General features: G+C 49.2%; 1 protein-coding gene across 4 annotated transcripts in view; it reads left to right on the forward strand.

Moving 5' to 3' along the window:
* Window positions 1–13,233, forward strand: part of ATP13A3 (ATPase 13A3) — a 50,268-nt gene that overhangs the window by 25,875 nt on the left and 11,160 nt on the right. For all 4 annotated transcript variants that reach the window (XM_081007382.1, XM_081007381.1, XM_081007380.1 and 1 more), the window contains exons 15-24: window positions 1,546–1,696; window positions 2,828–2,944; window positions 3,442–3,459; window positions 3,574–3,727; window positions 3,815–3,935; window positions 5,106–5,230; window positions 6,694–6,872; window positions 7,648–7,770; window positions 11,432–11,511; window positions 13,137–13,179. In XM_081007382.1, coding sequence (XP_080863508.1) covers window positions 1,546–1,696; window positions 2,828–2,944; window positions 3,442–3,459; window positions 3,574–3,727; window positions 3,815–3,935; window positions 5,106–5,230; window positions 6,694–6,872; window positions 7,648–7,770; window positions 11,432–11,511; window positions 13,137–13,179 — 1,111 coding nt within the window. The remainder of the gene's footprint in view (window positions 1–1,545; window positions 1,697–2,827; window positions 2,945–3,441; window positions 3,460–3,573; window positions 3,728–3,814; window positions 3,936–5,105; window positions 5,231–6,693; window positions 6,873–7,647; window positions 7,771–11,431; window positions 11,512–13,136; window positions 13,180–13,233) is intronic.

Raw genomic sequence — 13,233 nt, forward strand, 5'->3', positions numbered from 1 at the left:
TGGGAATGGAGTTGAGAGACGACCTAACCAGTCTCTTCCTAACTCTCCTGGGAAGAGAACAGCAAAGACCTGGTGAAGAGAGCACAGCAGAGGTTATATTTTCTGAGAATCCTCCGGAAAAGCAATCTCTCAAAGGACCTGTTGATGGCATTTCACCATTGCACTGTGGAGAGCGTACCAACTTATGGTCTGTGCGTGTGGTTTGGGAGCTGCACGGCCAGGGAAAAAACAATGCTATCCAGGGTTGTAAAGACTGCGGAGAGAATTATTGGGCGCACTCTTCCCACCTTAGATCAAATCTATGCTGCCAGGTGCCATAAGAAAGCGGCAGAGATAGCACATGGTAGTACGCACCCCGGAAATGATCTCTTTCAGCTTCTGCCTTCTGGAAGAAGGTATAGGGTTATAAAGGCCAGGACTAGCCGCCTGAGAAACAGTTTCTACGCTAATGCAATTCTGGTTCTAAACGCAGCATAAGGGGCCTCTGTAGTATAGTGTATTTTAAAATCGGGTTTTAGAGTTTTTAGGGGTTTTGAATGTTTTATGTAGTTTTGTGGTAGTTTTATGTAGTTTTTCAATTTCATTGTTCCGCAAGGGACAATGACAATAAAGATATCGTAATCGTAATGTAATAACAAAAAAGCAACACCCCCCCCGGCCAAAAAACCCCACAATTAAAAAGCCATAGATTATTTAAGCAGCCCAAGGCCTGGGAGAAGGCAAGCATGTTCCCCTTGCTCCTAGATATGTAGTGAAGGCTCCAGGGAAGCCTCCCTGGGGAGAGCATCTCACAAGTGGGGAGCCACTGCAGAAAAGGCCTCCTCTTGCCACCCCATGGCCCCTTGTATCTAAACCAGTGGTGCCCATAGGGGCTGGCAGTACCTCCTGGGGTGGGATCCCCTAGGGGGCGCTAAGCGGCTGGAGGTGTAAATGACTCTCAGACCTTGAAAAGCTGGTAACCCCAGATCAAGTTCATCAGTTTTGTTGACTTGATTGAACTGAATAGTTTTAGATGGATTTTGAATAAATGGGCAATTAATTGTTACTGTTACAAATCTTACGGTGTTCACCTCTTCCTTAGTGGGAATAATGCTTTTTATAGGGTAGGGGGCACTGGAGATGAGTCTGTGGAACTGGGGGTGTGGCGGCCCCAAAAAACTCAGCAACTGAACTCCTCTCTAATGCTTGCATTATCAGTTGCTGGAAGCTGGAGGAGGGGAGGGCGCTGCTCCTGTGCTAAATCCTTCCTGTGGTTTTCTCTTGGGGGCTGCTGTCTGGCCCCTGAGAGAGCAGGATGCCAGAGAATGTGGGCCTCCTTTGCCTGATCCTGCAGGCTCTTCTGGTGGGCCCAAGTTCAGCTGGTGCCCTTGCAAAGCTCTGCGTTGGTTCCAGATAGAATTTATCCAGCTTTTTTGCTGAGTGGAATTTGGCTTTTCTATCGGTCTAGTCTGGAGGCCTAGGGAGAGAATCGGACCTTCCCAGAACCAGCTCACCTGGCATGTGAATGACGCTGTCTTCCCAATCTTCTTCTTTTTTGGCATCTAGTTTCCTCTTGCCAGAGCAAAGCGCTTGCAGCGAGAGCCTCGTCAAGTCGCCTTTCATTGCCTGCATGGCAACCTGTCACTCCTTGACCAAAATCGATGGAGTCCTTTCAGGAGATCCGCTTGACTTGAAGATGTTTGAAGCCACTGGATGGGTGAGAAGTTCTCTGGCAGTTCTCCTTTTGCCTGCAGTTTGGTTTGGGGTTTCAGACTCCACAGGTGCAAATGAGGCTTGGGTTTTAAGGGTATGTCTGTGGCTAAGGGGCAAGATGTAAGTAAAATAAATAAATATGCAGCCAGTTCTCCTTGCGGTCCACTTCTTGGGATGCTGGAAGCTTTGCAAGGCAGCAGGGCCACCCGAGCTGTTGATTCCACCCCTGAAAGGTCATAGGGTGGGATTCACCTTAAGGAAGTGGACTCCCACCCCTACCTTGGCTGGGGGGGGGGGATCAGGAGAACCCGCAGAGCAGCACTCAGTGGGAGGAAGTGGTGGGTTGTTCCATCTGGCAAAGGGGAAAGGGACGTTCTGTTGGAAACTTCCATTCCACCTTTAGTTGCAGACATGGAACTGTTGCATGTCACATGTCTGTTTACATACCAGCACAGCTTGCTGGGAACTTCCTTTGTGTGTATAGCTTTTGCTTTTCCCTGTCTCTCTGAGAAGACAATGAGAGACGACATGTCTCTTTGTCCTGATTAATAAATCCGTAGTTGTAGTATGCTTCCACAAGCCTCATGCCTATTCTGTGTGCGCAGTTCGCTCGGCTGGTATAGTGTGCCCTGGCTTTGAAGGCTGGGTTGCTGATTTACGTCGGAGCAGAGGCAGGTGGGTCTTTGCAGCGGGGCGGCTGGAAGGAGACGACCCAGCTGGGGCTACCCAGCTGGCCTTGCGACCCTCTGCATCCCGACACGTTCTTCACGCAGCGCAGAGTTAGACTGTGGAACTCCCTCCCACAGGAGGGAGTGATGCCACCAACTTGGGATGGCTTTAAAAGAGGATTGGACCATGACACGGAGGAAGGGGATTGCTGGATGGCTCTGCTCTGCCTCCACGGTTCTTCTGAATCCCGGTTGCTGGAAACCCCTGCAGGGGGAGAGAGATGCTCTTGGGCTCGGCTCGCTGCTTGCAGGTTTCCCACAAGAGCACCTGCTGGGCCAGAACAGGATGCTGGCCGGGAGGCGGTTGGGGGTCCCCCCCCCCTTTGGCCTGATCCGGCTGGGCTCCTCTCTTACGCTCCTCACACTTGGAAGAGGGCGTCTCTCACACATGCGCTTCCTTCCTGCAGATTCTTGAAGAAGCGACGGAGGAGGAAACCGCCCTCCACAACCGCATCATGCCCACCGTGGTCCAGCCACCCAAGCAGCTTCTTCCCGACCCAAAACCAGCAGCCGACGAGGAAATGGTAGTTCTGCGCAGAGCTTTTCCCCACCTTGCCCCCTCCTCCCAGACCTGGGGCCTGTTGTCACACGGCTGAGCAGTCCAGCTGTGGGGGGGGGGCGTTTTCGGGGGGGGGGCTTTCCCTATAGATGTCTCTCAGAGGAACCCGATGGTTGGAAGATGGGGTGCTGGGAAAATGCTGGTTGGGCAGTTGGACAGCTGATGGGAAGCTGCTTTGAGTGTCCATTGCTGGAGAAGCTGAGCTGCCTTCTCATTCTTCTGGAAAGCAGTTGGCGCCTTGTTTAGGGAAGCTTTTAATGTTTAATAGGTTATTGTATTTTAGTGTTTTGTTGGAAGCCGCCCAGAGTGGCTGGGGAAACCCAGCCAGATGGGCGGGGTATAAATAATACATTATTGTTGTTGTTGTTGTTATTATTATTATTATTATTATTATTATTATTATTGTTGCAGATAGTAATGATTTTATTTTTTCTGTCCCCTCTCCTCCCACCCCCTTTGCAGGAGCTCTTTGAACTTTCGGTGAGTGTTCTCTCTCCCTCTCTCTCTCTGCTTCTCTTCTTGCCCCCTTCCCTTCCTCTCCCCCCTTGTGCCTCTGAGCAGGCCCTGACTCCCCCCTTCCTCTCGCTCGGTTAGGCCAGTTACGAGATTGGCATCGTGCGGCAGTTTCCCTTTTCCTCTGCTCTGCAACGCATGTGCGTGGTGGCCAGAGCCCTTGGGCAGAAGAGGATGGATGCCTACGCCAAAGGGGCTCCGGAGGTGGTTGCCGGACTGTGCAAGCAAGAGACAGGTAAAGGGAGAGAGGGCTCCTTCCTTCCTCCAAGCCTTCACTTGAAAGGTGCTTCTTCTGATCCCTTTCCTTCCAATCCCCTTTCAGTGCCCGTGGATTTTGAGAGGGTGTTGGAAGAGTACACCAGACAGGGCTTCCGTGTCATTGCCCTTGCTCACAGGAGGCTGGAATCCAAACTGACCTGGCACAAAGTCCAGAATGTCGCCCGGTAAGTTGGCATCCCAGAGCAACGTAGGTGTGCTGGGAGTGAGCGGGGGGCAGGTGCCCATTTGAAGCCGTGTGACTCCCTAGCCCTGTGTTGGGTCACAGGGGGCCTCTTCAAACACTCTTCCTTTGGGCTCTTGGCCCTGGTCCCTCCAGGCTTGGCCCTCCTTCCCCTTTACACCTTCCCAAGCACCTTGTGGGCTGCCTCTGACCCCTGAGATTTTGCTTTTAAGCAAAAAGCCACCAACAGAGCTGTTTCCCACCAATTTGTCCAGTTAATTCAGTTTTTGAAAGACGCCCAAGCTAGTGTTGAGTGATTTGTGCCTTTTGCAAGCAAGTCTTTCTTGAACCTCCTTGCCGCTCCCACGGCCCATGGTGTTGCCTTTCTCAAGAGCCATCACAAGGCTCAGCCTCAGGCATTGGCGGGCAGCACTGCTTTGCATAACGCCCTGCTTGTGGGATTCGCACCCACGGCCCATCCGCTTCTAGGCCAAGTTCAAGGTTTTGGGGTTTAGGACGCACGTCCCTGTGCAGGTTCCTTAAAGGACCTCCTTTTCCCTCGGCCATTGGGTCCCGTGGGGGAAGGTCTGGTCTGTCCTCGAAAGGCCTAATGTGGCCGAGTCCCACTTTGCAGTAGCTGGGAGGGGGGCTTTCCGATGCACCTGCCCCTGGTCTGTGGAACCCTCTTCAGAAACAACGGGAGACATGTTTGTTCTGTCCAGCTCAATGAAAAGGTCTCTGCCATTTTTGTATTGTTTTTGAGTCTTTAGGTTAGTAGTACTACTTTTTAAATTGCCTTTTTATTTTTAACTCTTATGATATTCTTGTAGATCACAATGAGATGCATGTAAAAAATAATTCATTAATAATAATAATAATAATAATAATAATAATATAGTAACAGGTGCTGTTTTACTGCCTTTTCACCCAGTTTGGACAGAGCCTTTGGAGCAGTTTGTGGGCTGCACAGGATTTTGCTGCCATGCATAATGTGTTGGCCCTTTGCAAATTGTCCCCAGAGTGACTTTTTCTTTGCAGTGCATCGGGCCCTGGAGGGAACTGTAGTTTTCCTAATGGTGTTTGTCTGCATTCCCTCTTTCTCTCTCTCTCTCTTTCTCTCTCTCTCTCTCTCCCCCTCCCACCCTATCGCCCTTCACCTCCCGTTTTGCTGCAGAGATGCCATTGAGGGCAACATGGATTTCCTGGGTTTAATCGTCATGCAGAATAAGCTCAAGCAAGAAACCCCAGCTGTGCTTGAAGTTCTGCACAAAGCCAATATCCGCACAGTCATGGTGACAGGTTGGTGAGATGCTGTTGTGAAGCCTTTTCGGGCTGCCAGGGCCTCAGCCAGGCCAGGGGCTCTGCCTTGTTCTTGTCGTCGATGATGTTGCTGCTGCTGAAGTTTCTATTCCAGCGCAGCCCCCTGCAGCCGAGCTCTGGGTGGCCCCCTCCCCTAGCCAGACTCAGAGCCCCTCTGCCCCCCTCCCCAAGCATCTCCATCTTCTTCTGTCTGCAAAGGCAGAAGCAGGTGGGGTGGAGGGCAGTCCCTGTGCAGCCGCTGAGCAGGACTGTGTAGTCCAGAGGGAGGTGCTGCACTGAGATGAATGGAGCAACCTTCTGAAGAGCAGAGGTTGGATGGCCATCTGTCAGTGGTTCTTTTCCTGTGATCCCTGCGTTGCGGTGGGTTGGGCTAGATGACCCCCAGGTCCCTTTCAGCTTTGCAATTTTGTGATCCTTAGAGATTGCAAATGGAAATGAGGAAACAGTAGCGCTAATACGCCCAGGAACCTCACCAAAATGCTGGAGAGAGTGCACCTCCACAGGCACATACCTCCACATGTGGTGGGAGTGCCCCAAAATCCAACTATTGTGGACAACAGCCACACGAGAAATATGTTAAATAACCAAGCAAGTATTAGACATCACCCCAGAACTGGGCCTACTAAACATCTTCCAAGACAACAATGCCCCCTTACACCACAAAGAACTCATAACCCACCTACTTTCAGCAGCCAGAAACACCATAACCAGACACTGGAGAGACCTGTCAGGAGTAAGCATGGACCAATGGTACCCAATAGTATGGGAAACAGCCCTACTAGAAAAATTAACCAAAAAACTGAAACTGACACGGGGACAAACAGAAGAAGATGCCTTCACCCCGGTATGGATCCCCTTTATCATGTACACAGCCCAACAAGACAATGACACTAATCCACCAACAGCATACAAATCAATATGGCTAACCTGATCCAAAACACCCACCCACCCCACTCACGAAAACAAAGACCACCACAAACGAACAGCCACACCCTAGGCCAACCCCAACCTCTCTCACCACCAAAGGAACACAAATGAACAGCAGAGAACCTGCACAAGCGACGCTGACACCAAACCCCACATAAGTAAAATAGAAACATCGCCACCCAACCCCAACCCCACTCATCTCCCCCCCTGCACCTCTTTCCCCCTTTTCTTCCTAATGTCTCAACAAATGAAACCAATTTGTAAAAAAAAAGGGGGGGGAAAGAAAAGTGTTATGTGGGGGGGAAATATGAGAGACATTGTACATACCTTTGTAAATCAAGAAAATCTTTTTAAAAAACAATTTTTTTAAAAAAAAAAGGAAATGAGGAAACAGCTGATCCAGAAAGGGGGGGGGGGGAGGGATGGCAGGGCGTAAAGAATTAGAAGGGCAAGGAAGGGCTGGCCAGGAGGGGAAACCGAGGCCCAGCGAAGCATGCTGTGCTTTTTCTCCGCAGGTGACAACATGCTGACGGCCATCTCTGTGGCCAGGGACTGTGGGATGATTCTACCTCAAGAAAAGGTGATCATTGCTGAAGCCCTGCCCCCCAAGGACGGCCAGACCGCCAGGATCAACTGGCATTATGCAGATGCCCTCGCCAAAGGCACCGATTCCCCACCAGCCATTAACTCAGAGGTAACGGCAGAGCTCTGTCGGTCATGGGGGGCGCGCGTTGCTGTTCTCTCCCCCACCCAACCCATACTGTGGTTGCTTGGAGCCCAGCGTTATTTATTCATTCATTTATTCCGCAACATTTAAACACAGCTTGATTATAAAAAAACCTCAAAGCAGTTTACAAAAAACAAACAGACAAAAAGATCAAGAAAAAATCAGCAGTACTTTAAAATGTACAAAAAGTTAAAACAAGATGAAAATGTGATCAGCTTTCTAAGTATATCTGGGTAGGCTTGCCTAAGCAAGGATGTTTTTAGTCCAGTGAAGGCGTCTTCCTGAGGTCCAAAGTGTAGGAACTGCCAGACTAAATGATCGGTTTCTTGCAAGTGCAAACGAAGTCTGAGGTGCCAGATCTGTGGGTCAGGCCGGTCGAGGGGGCGCATGTGGGGTCAGGCCATCTCATGGGTGAACTGGTCCCAAGGTGTGAAGGGCCTTCTAATCGTAATGCCGTGAACTTGGCCCGGTAGCAAATGGGCAGCCGGTGCTGACCTCTGAGCCCAGGGGTTCTCTGCAGACAAGGCCTCCCTCCTGAGAGCAGTGGTTCTGCAGCATTCAGCACGGACGGCAGCATGGAGGACGAAGGTGGAAGGGCTCTTCTAAGGCGGCCCCCGGCCCTTGCAGCTTCTCCTTTTCCAAAAGTGTTCCTCGTAGCATTGCTTAACTGTTTGCCAGAGGAAATTGGCAGCCGTTTCTCAGGTGAGCCTGCGAGCTGATGACCCTTGCTGTTTTGTCGCAGGATATCCCCGTCAAATTGCCCCCCGAGAGACTCGAGGACCCCCACGTGACCAAGTACCACTTTGCGATGAACGGGAAGTCCTTTGCTGTCATCCAAGAGCATTTCCAGGACCTCGTCCCAAAGGTCTGTATCTGGAGCAGCTCTCGGGGGGGCCAGAGTCGGGGGCAAAACTCCCATCGCCGGGAGAGGAGCGGGAGGGGAATCATGAAACGTCTCTTCTAACTTCCTATTTCACTCTGTCACGGTGCACAGACAACCAGAGGGGGCATTTCCCCTGCTCCCCCCACTTTTCTGTTTTTTTTGTTTTTTTTTTAAATGATATTTATTAGAGTTTCCAATAAAAAGAACACATCAGTAAAAAAGAATTAAAAATAAAAAAAGAAAAATACACAATTCAAAAATACACAATACATAATACAAAAAAACAAAAGACAAAAAAGAAAACAGTTAAAAACAATGCCACCTTTTCATCACCACTTTTAAATTTACTTATTTTCTGGACCTCCTCATACCTCCCTCTTTTGTATTCCAGTTCAATTTGTTTGTCCAGCAATTTCTTTCCCTCTTTTTTAATCCCAATCCTTAATCTTAATATAATATAACATTAAATTTTTACCTCTTAAAAGCCAATTTCCAGTTCTTTCAACTTTTTTAATCCTAATCCTTAATCTTGATCTATATATAACTTTAAAGCCTGTATAGCTAGAAGCCACTTAATTTCAATCCAACATCACTCTAACATTCTTTAATTTTGCAATGTTTCTGCAGATAATCTTTGAATTTCTTCCAATCTTCTTCCACCGATTCTTCTCCCTGGTCACGGATTCTGCCAGTCATTTCCGCCAGTTCCATATAGTCCATCAGTTTCATCTGCCATTCCTCCAGTGTGGGAAGCTCTTGTGTCTTCCAATACTTTGCAATGAGTATTCTTGCTGCTGTTGTGGCATACATAAAAAAAGTTCTATCCTTTTTTAACACCGTTTGGCCGACTATGCCCAGGAGAAAGGCCTCTGTTTTCTTCAGGAAGGTATATTTAAATACCTTTTTTAATTCATTATATATCATTTCCCAGAAAGCCTTAATCTTTGGGCACGTCCACCAAAGGTGAAAAAATGTACCTTCAGTTTCTTTACATTTCCAACATTTATTATCGGGCAAATGATAGATTTTTGCAAGCTTGACTGGGGTTATGTACCACCTGTATATCATTTTCATAATATTCTCTCTTAGGGCATTACATGCCGTAAATTTCATACCTGTGATCCATAACTGCTCCCAGTCAGCGAACATAATGTTGTATCCAACGTCTTGTGCCCATTTAATCATAGCAGATTTCACCGTTTCATCCTGAGTGTTCCATTTCAACAGCAAGTTATACATCTTTGACAAATTCTTAGTTTTGGGTTCTAACAATTCAGTTTCTAATTTTGATTTTTCCACCTGGAAGCCAATTTTCTTGTCCGAATTAAATGCCTCCATTATCTGAAAATAATGGAGCCAGTCTCGCACTTTGTTTTTTAATTTTTCAAAACTCTGCAATTTCAGTCTATCTCCATCTTGTTCTAAAATTTCCCAATATTTTGGCCATTTGACATCCATATTGAGTTTTTTCAAGGCTTTCGCTTCCATTGGTGACAGCCATCTTGGAGTTTTGTTTTCTAATAAATCCTTGTATCTTATCCAAACATTAAACAATGCTTTCCTGACAATGTGATTTTTAAATGCTTTATGTGCTTTGACCTTATCGTACCACAGATATGCATGCCATCCAAATACATTGTTAAAATCTTCTAAGTCCAAAATGTCAGTGTTTTCAAGAAGCAGCCATTCTTTCAGCCAGCAAAAAGCTGCTGATTCATAGTAAAGTTTGAGGTCTGGCAGGGCAAATCCACCTCTTTTCTTTGCATCCGTTAGTATTTTAAATTTTATTCTGGGCTTCTTGCCCTGCCAGACAAATCTAGAAATATCTTTCTGCCACCTCTTGAAACAATCCATTTTGTCCACAATTTGCAAAGTTTGAAACAAAAACAACATTCTAGGCAATACATTCATTTTTATCGCAGCAATACGGCCCAGCAGTGAAAGCTTCAAATTTGACCAAATTTCTAAATCTTTTTTCACTTCAGCCCAACATTTTTCATAATTATCTTTAAATAAATTCCCATTTTTTGCTGTCATGTTGATCCCCAGGTATTTAACTTTCTTAACCACTGTTAAACCTGTCACATTCTGAAACCTCTCTCCCCCCACTTTTCTGATGTCTCAGATAGAAAAAAACAGATGAGATGATGACTTTTGCAGAAGAACATTTAATATTCTGTTTCCTCCCAGGATGAGCAGGAGCTTTTGAGAGCTCTGTGCTGCTGTTTCTGCCCATTGCAGCGTCGCATGGAGCTCAGTATTGCCCTGACAGCCGTCTTGGCTGTGTAACCAGAGCTGAATGCTAACCAAGTTCATGTTTCCTAAGTAAAAGGCAAAGTTTAAGTTTGGGAGCTGCTAAGAATAAGCTAACCCTGCTGCATAAAAAACTGAAGTTCCCATGTCTCCACCATGCGCCCCCTTTTCTAGAAACCTTCAGGAAGCTTCCAGGCAAAGTGGTTGCATCACGACAACACACTTGCCAGGCCTCCTGTGTGGTTTGCCACTGAATAGCCGTGTTGACCAGTAGCCACTGATAGCCACCTCCCACCCCCAGTTTGTCTCACTCTTTAAAAAGCCACGCAACTAAGCCGCCAGCTGGCCTGTGGCAGCAACACCCGCAAGTCCATGGTGCATTTTGCATGTAGGAAATTCCTCTTCTCCCTCCTGAGTCTCCTGCCACCCCATTGCATTGGCCAGCCCAGAGTTTCTCATTCATTCATTTATTTCTGTCCCACCTTTTCCCCCAAGGAGGAAATAATAATAATAATAATAATAATAATAATAATAATAATAATAAGCCACCTTGAGCTCCTTGGAAAATGGGTGGGGTAGAAATGAAAGAAATAATAATAATAATTTTACTATTTATATGCTGCCCACTCTGGGAGGCTCCCAACAAAATATTAAAAACGCAATACAGTGGAGCCTCGGGTAACGTTGCCTCCAGCTTACGTCACCCTTGGCTTGCGACCAGCAGAAACCCGGAAGTACCGGAACAGGTTACTTCTGGGTTTGCGCTGTTCGTGCATGCGCAGAAGCACTAAATCGCACCACGCACATGCGCAGATGTGGCACTTTGGGTTGCGTCGTTTTCGGGTTGCAGCCTCCGGAATGGATCCCCACTGTAACCCGAGGTTCCACTGTAAAACATCAGACATTAAAAACTTCCCTATACAGGACTGCCTTCAGAAATAGTAATCATTATTTTATTGTTTATATGGCACATGTTCTTCCTCCCCCCAAACAAAAATTAATACAACAACCCTGTGAGGTGGGCTAGGTTGAGAGGCAGTGGCTGGTCCCCAAGGTGGCCCAGGGAGCTCCATGGCCGATGGGGGATTTGAGCCCTGGTCTCCCAGGTCCTAGCCTGACCCTCCAGCCTCCACACCCCACAGAGACACTCTTTCCCTAAACGAAAATGCCTTAGTCTTTCCTCCCTGGGATGGTTTTGGTTCTCCTTCTCTGCACTTTCCCCAGCGATCTCCTTTCAGGCACCAGGGCTGTGCCCTGTATTTCGAGAAGCATTGCAGGAGTTTCCCAGAGTGTGAAATGCGTCCCTGCCGTCAAAATGCTTGATCTCTGCCCCCCCCCCCCCCCGTTTTAATTACGTTGCTGAGAGCCCCCCCCCCCCCCTGTTTTTCAGCTTGTGTTGCATGGCACAGTGTTTGCCCGCATGGCACCGGACCAGAAAACCCAGCTGGTGGAGGCTTTGCAAAATGTAGAGTAAGTATCCCTCTAATTTTGATGCTGCTGCTGCTGCTGCTGCTGCTTTGACCCGACTCTTCAGGCAGCCCCAAAGCTTCATAAAACGCTGTAGCCACAGTTCTCTGGTTTAAAGGTGAGGGTTGCCCTTCAAGGAGAAACCACGCACTGAGTTAGGGGTGTTGCCCCTGCCCTCTGGGCCAGGGAGCCAGGAGCCAGTCTCCAGAGGTCAGCCCAGGCCACACCCCTGACCTCTTCCCAGTCGGGGATCAAGCTTCAGCCTGCTTGGGGGCCGGTTGGCCAGTCCTCTTGGCACTAAAGGGCCACTTTTTAAGAATCTGCCCCTGCCCTTCCCCACAGTGCCTGCCCCCTAAGTTGTTGGGTCCTGTCTCTGGGGGGCGGGCGGAGACAATCACGGGGAGCCAAGCTGGAACTGCTCTCCCCTGGACAGGCGCAATGCGAAGAAGAGGGCCGTGGAGTCTTTCTCAAGTCAGAAGGGTCAGGCAGAACATCTTGCCCACCACCAGCACGTGGCGCTTGATGCCACGCAGAGCTCTCTGGCGCCCTCTGATGGGCACAGCAGCCCAGCCCTCTTGGGGAAAACGCTTCCAAGTTTCAGTTTCTTACTGAATGAGTCATTACCCAAAGTGTAAGATGACATTTTTGTGAACTGGAACTTGCTGTGGAACTGATCTCAGAAGCCACATTCAGCTCAGCTCCTTGAGAGCGTAGTGAGGGCATCTTGGATGAGGCTGGTGGCCCAGCCAGTCCAGCGTCCTCTTCTCTCAATGGCCACCCAGATGCTTCCAGACGCCATCAAAGTGAGTTCCGTAGTTTAAGTCTGTGCCGTGTTCTGAATCCTCTGGCATTCGGCTTCATTGGACAGAAGGAGAAAACTCGTCTCTATCCACTTTCTCAATGCCATGCATAATGTTATAATTTTTGGCCCCCGCCAATACTGTAACGGCTCCTTGCTGTGAAGAGGGGGTCTGGGGGCCTTGCGTCCCGGCCTGTGTTGCAGAGAAGGCTTGTTGCTCTGGCAGTGGCTTTGCCAAGCAGCCGTGCCCCCTTGCCTGGCTTTGTGGGAGCCTGGAGCAGGACTGCCAGCGTGGAGGCCTCTCTCTCTCGCTCCAGGGGGCACCAGCGCTCTTCCTCCTGACCATCTCTGGCTGCCTGGCTGCCCCTCACCCAATGATGCCAGGCAGCCCTGCTTCTTCATCACAGCCAACAGTGGTGATTTCTTCCCGCTGAGAGTAATGCCCTGGAACCATCTTTGCTGCAGCTCAGGATTCCCAGGCCCTGGCCCTGGTCCTCAGCCCAGATGCCCAGACGCCAGGCAACAGAAGCGGGCTCGCGGGGGGCTTGACTTTGGGCCAAAATGCTGCGGGGTCCTGGCTCTCCCTTGCTTCTTCACACAACGCATGGTGAAACTATGGAACTCCCTCCCACCGGAGGATGAGGCAGATTCATGGAGAGGGCTACCAGTGGCCCCTAGCCAGGAAGCCAGCGAGGGGAGAGTTGCTCTTGTTCTGGGCTCCAGTATGCGGGTTTCCCATTGAGGCCCTTGTGAGGACGGGTGGGCTGCCTTGGGCTGCTCAGCAGATTCCTCTTGCCTTCTCATTCTCTCCCTCTCTCTGCTCTTGCAGTTACTACGTGGGCATGTGTGGCGACGGGGCAAACGACTGCGGGGTGAGTAGCCTCTTCCGTTTACGCGCGATTCTCATCCGCGGCTCATTCGCCGCA

This window comes from Podarcis pityusensis, assembly GCF_964106645.2.
Source record: "Podarcis pityusensis genome assembly, chromosome: 5".
NCBI lineage: Eukaryota > Metazoa > Chordata > Lepidosauria > Squamata > Lacertidae > Podarcis > Podarcis pityusensis.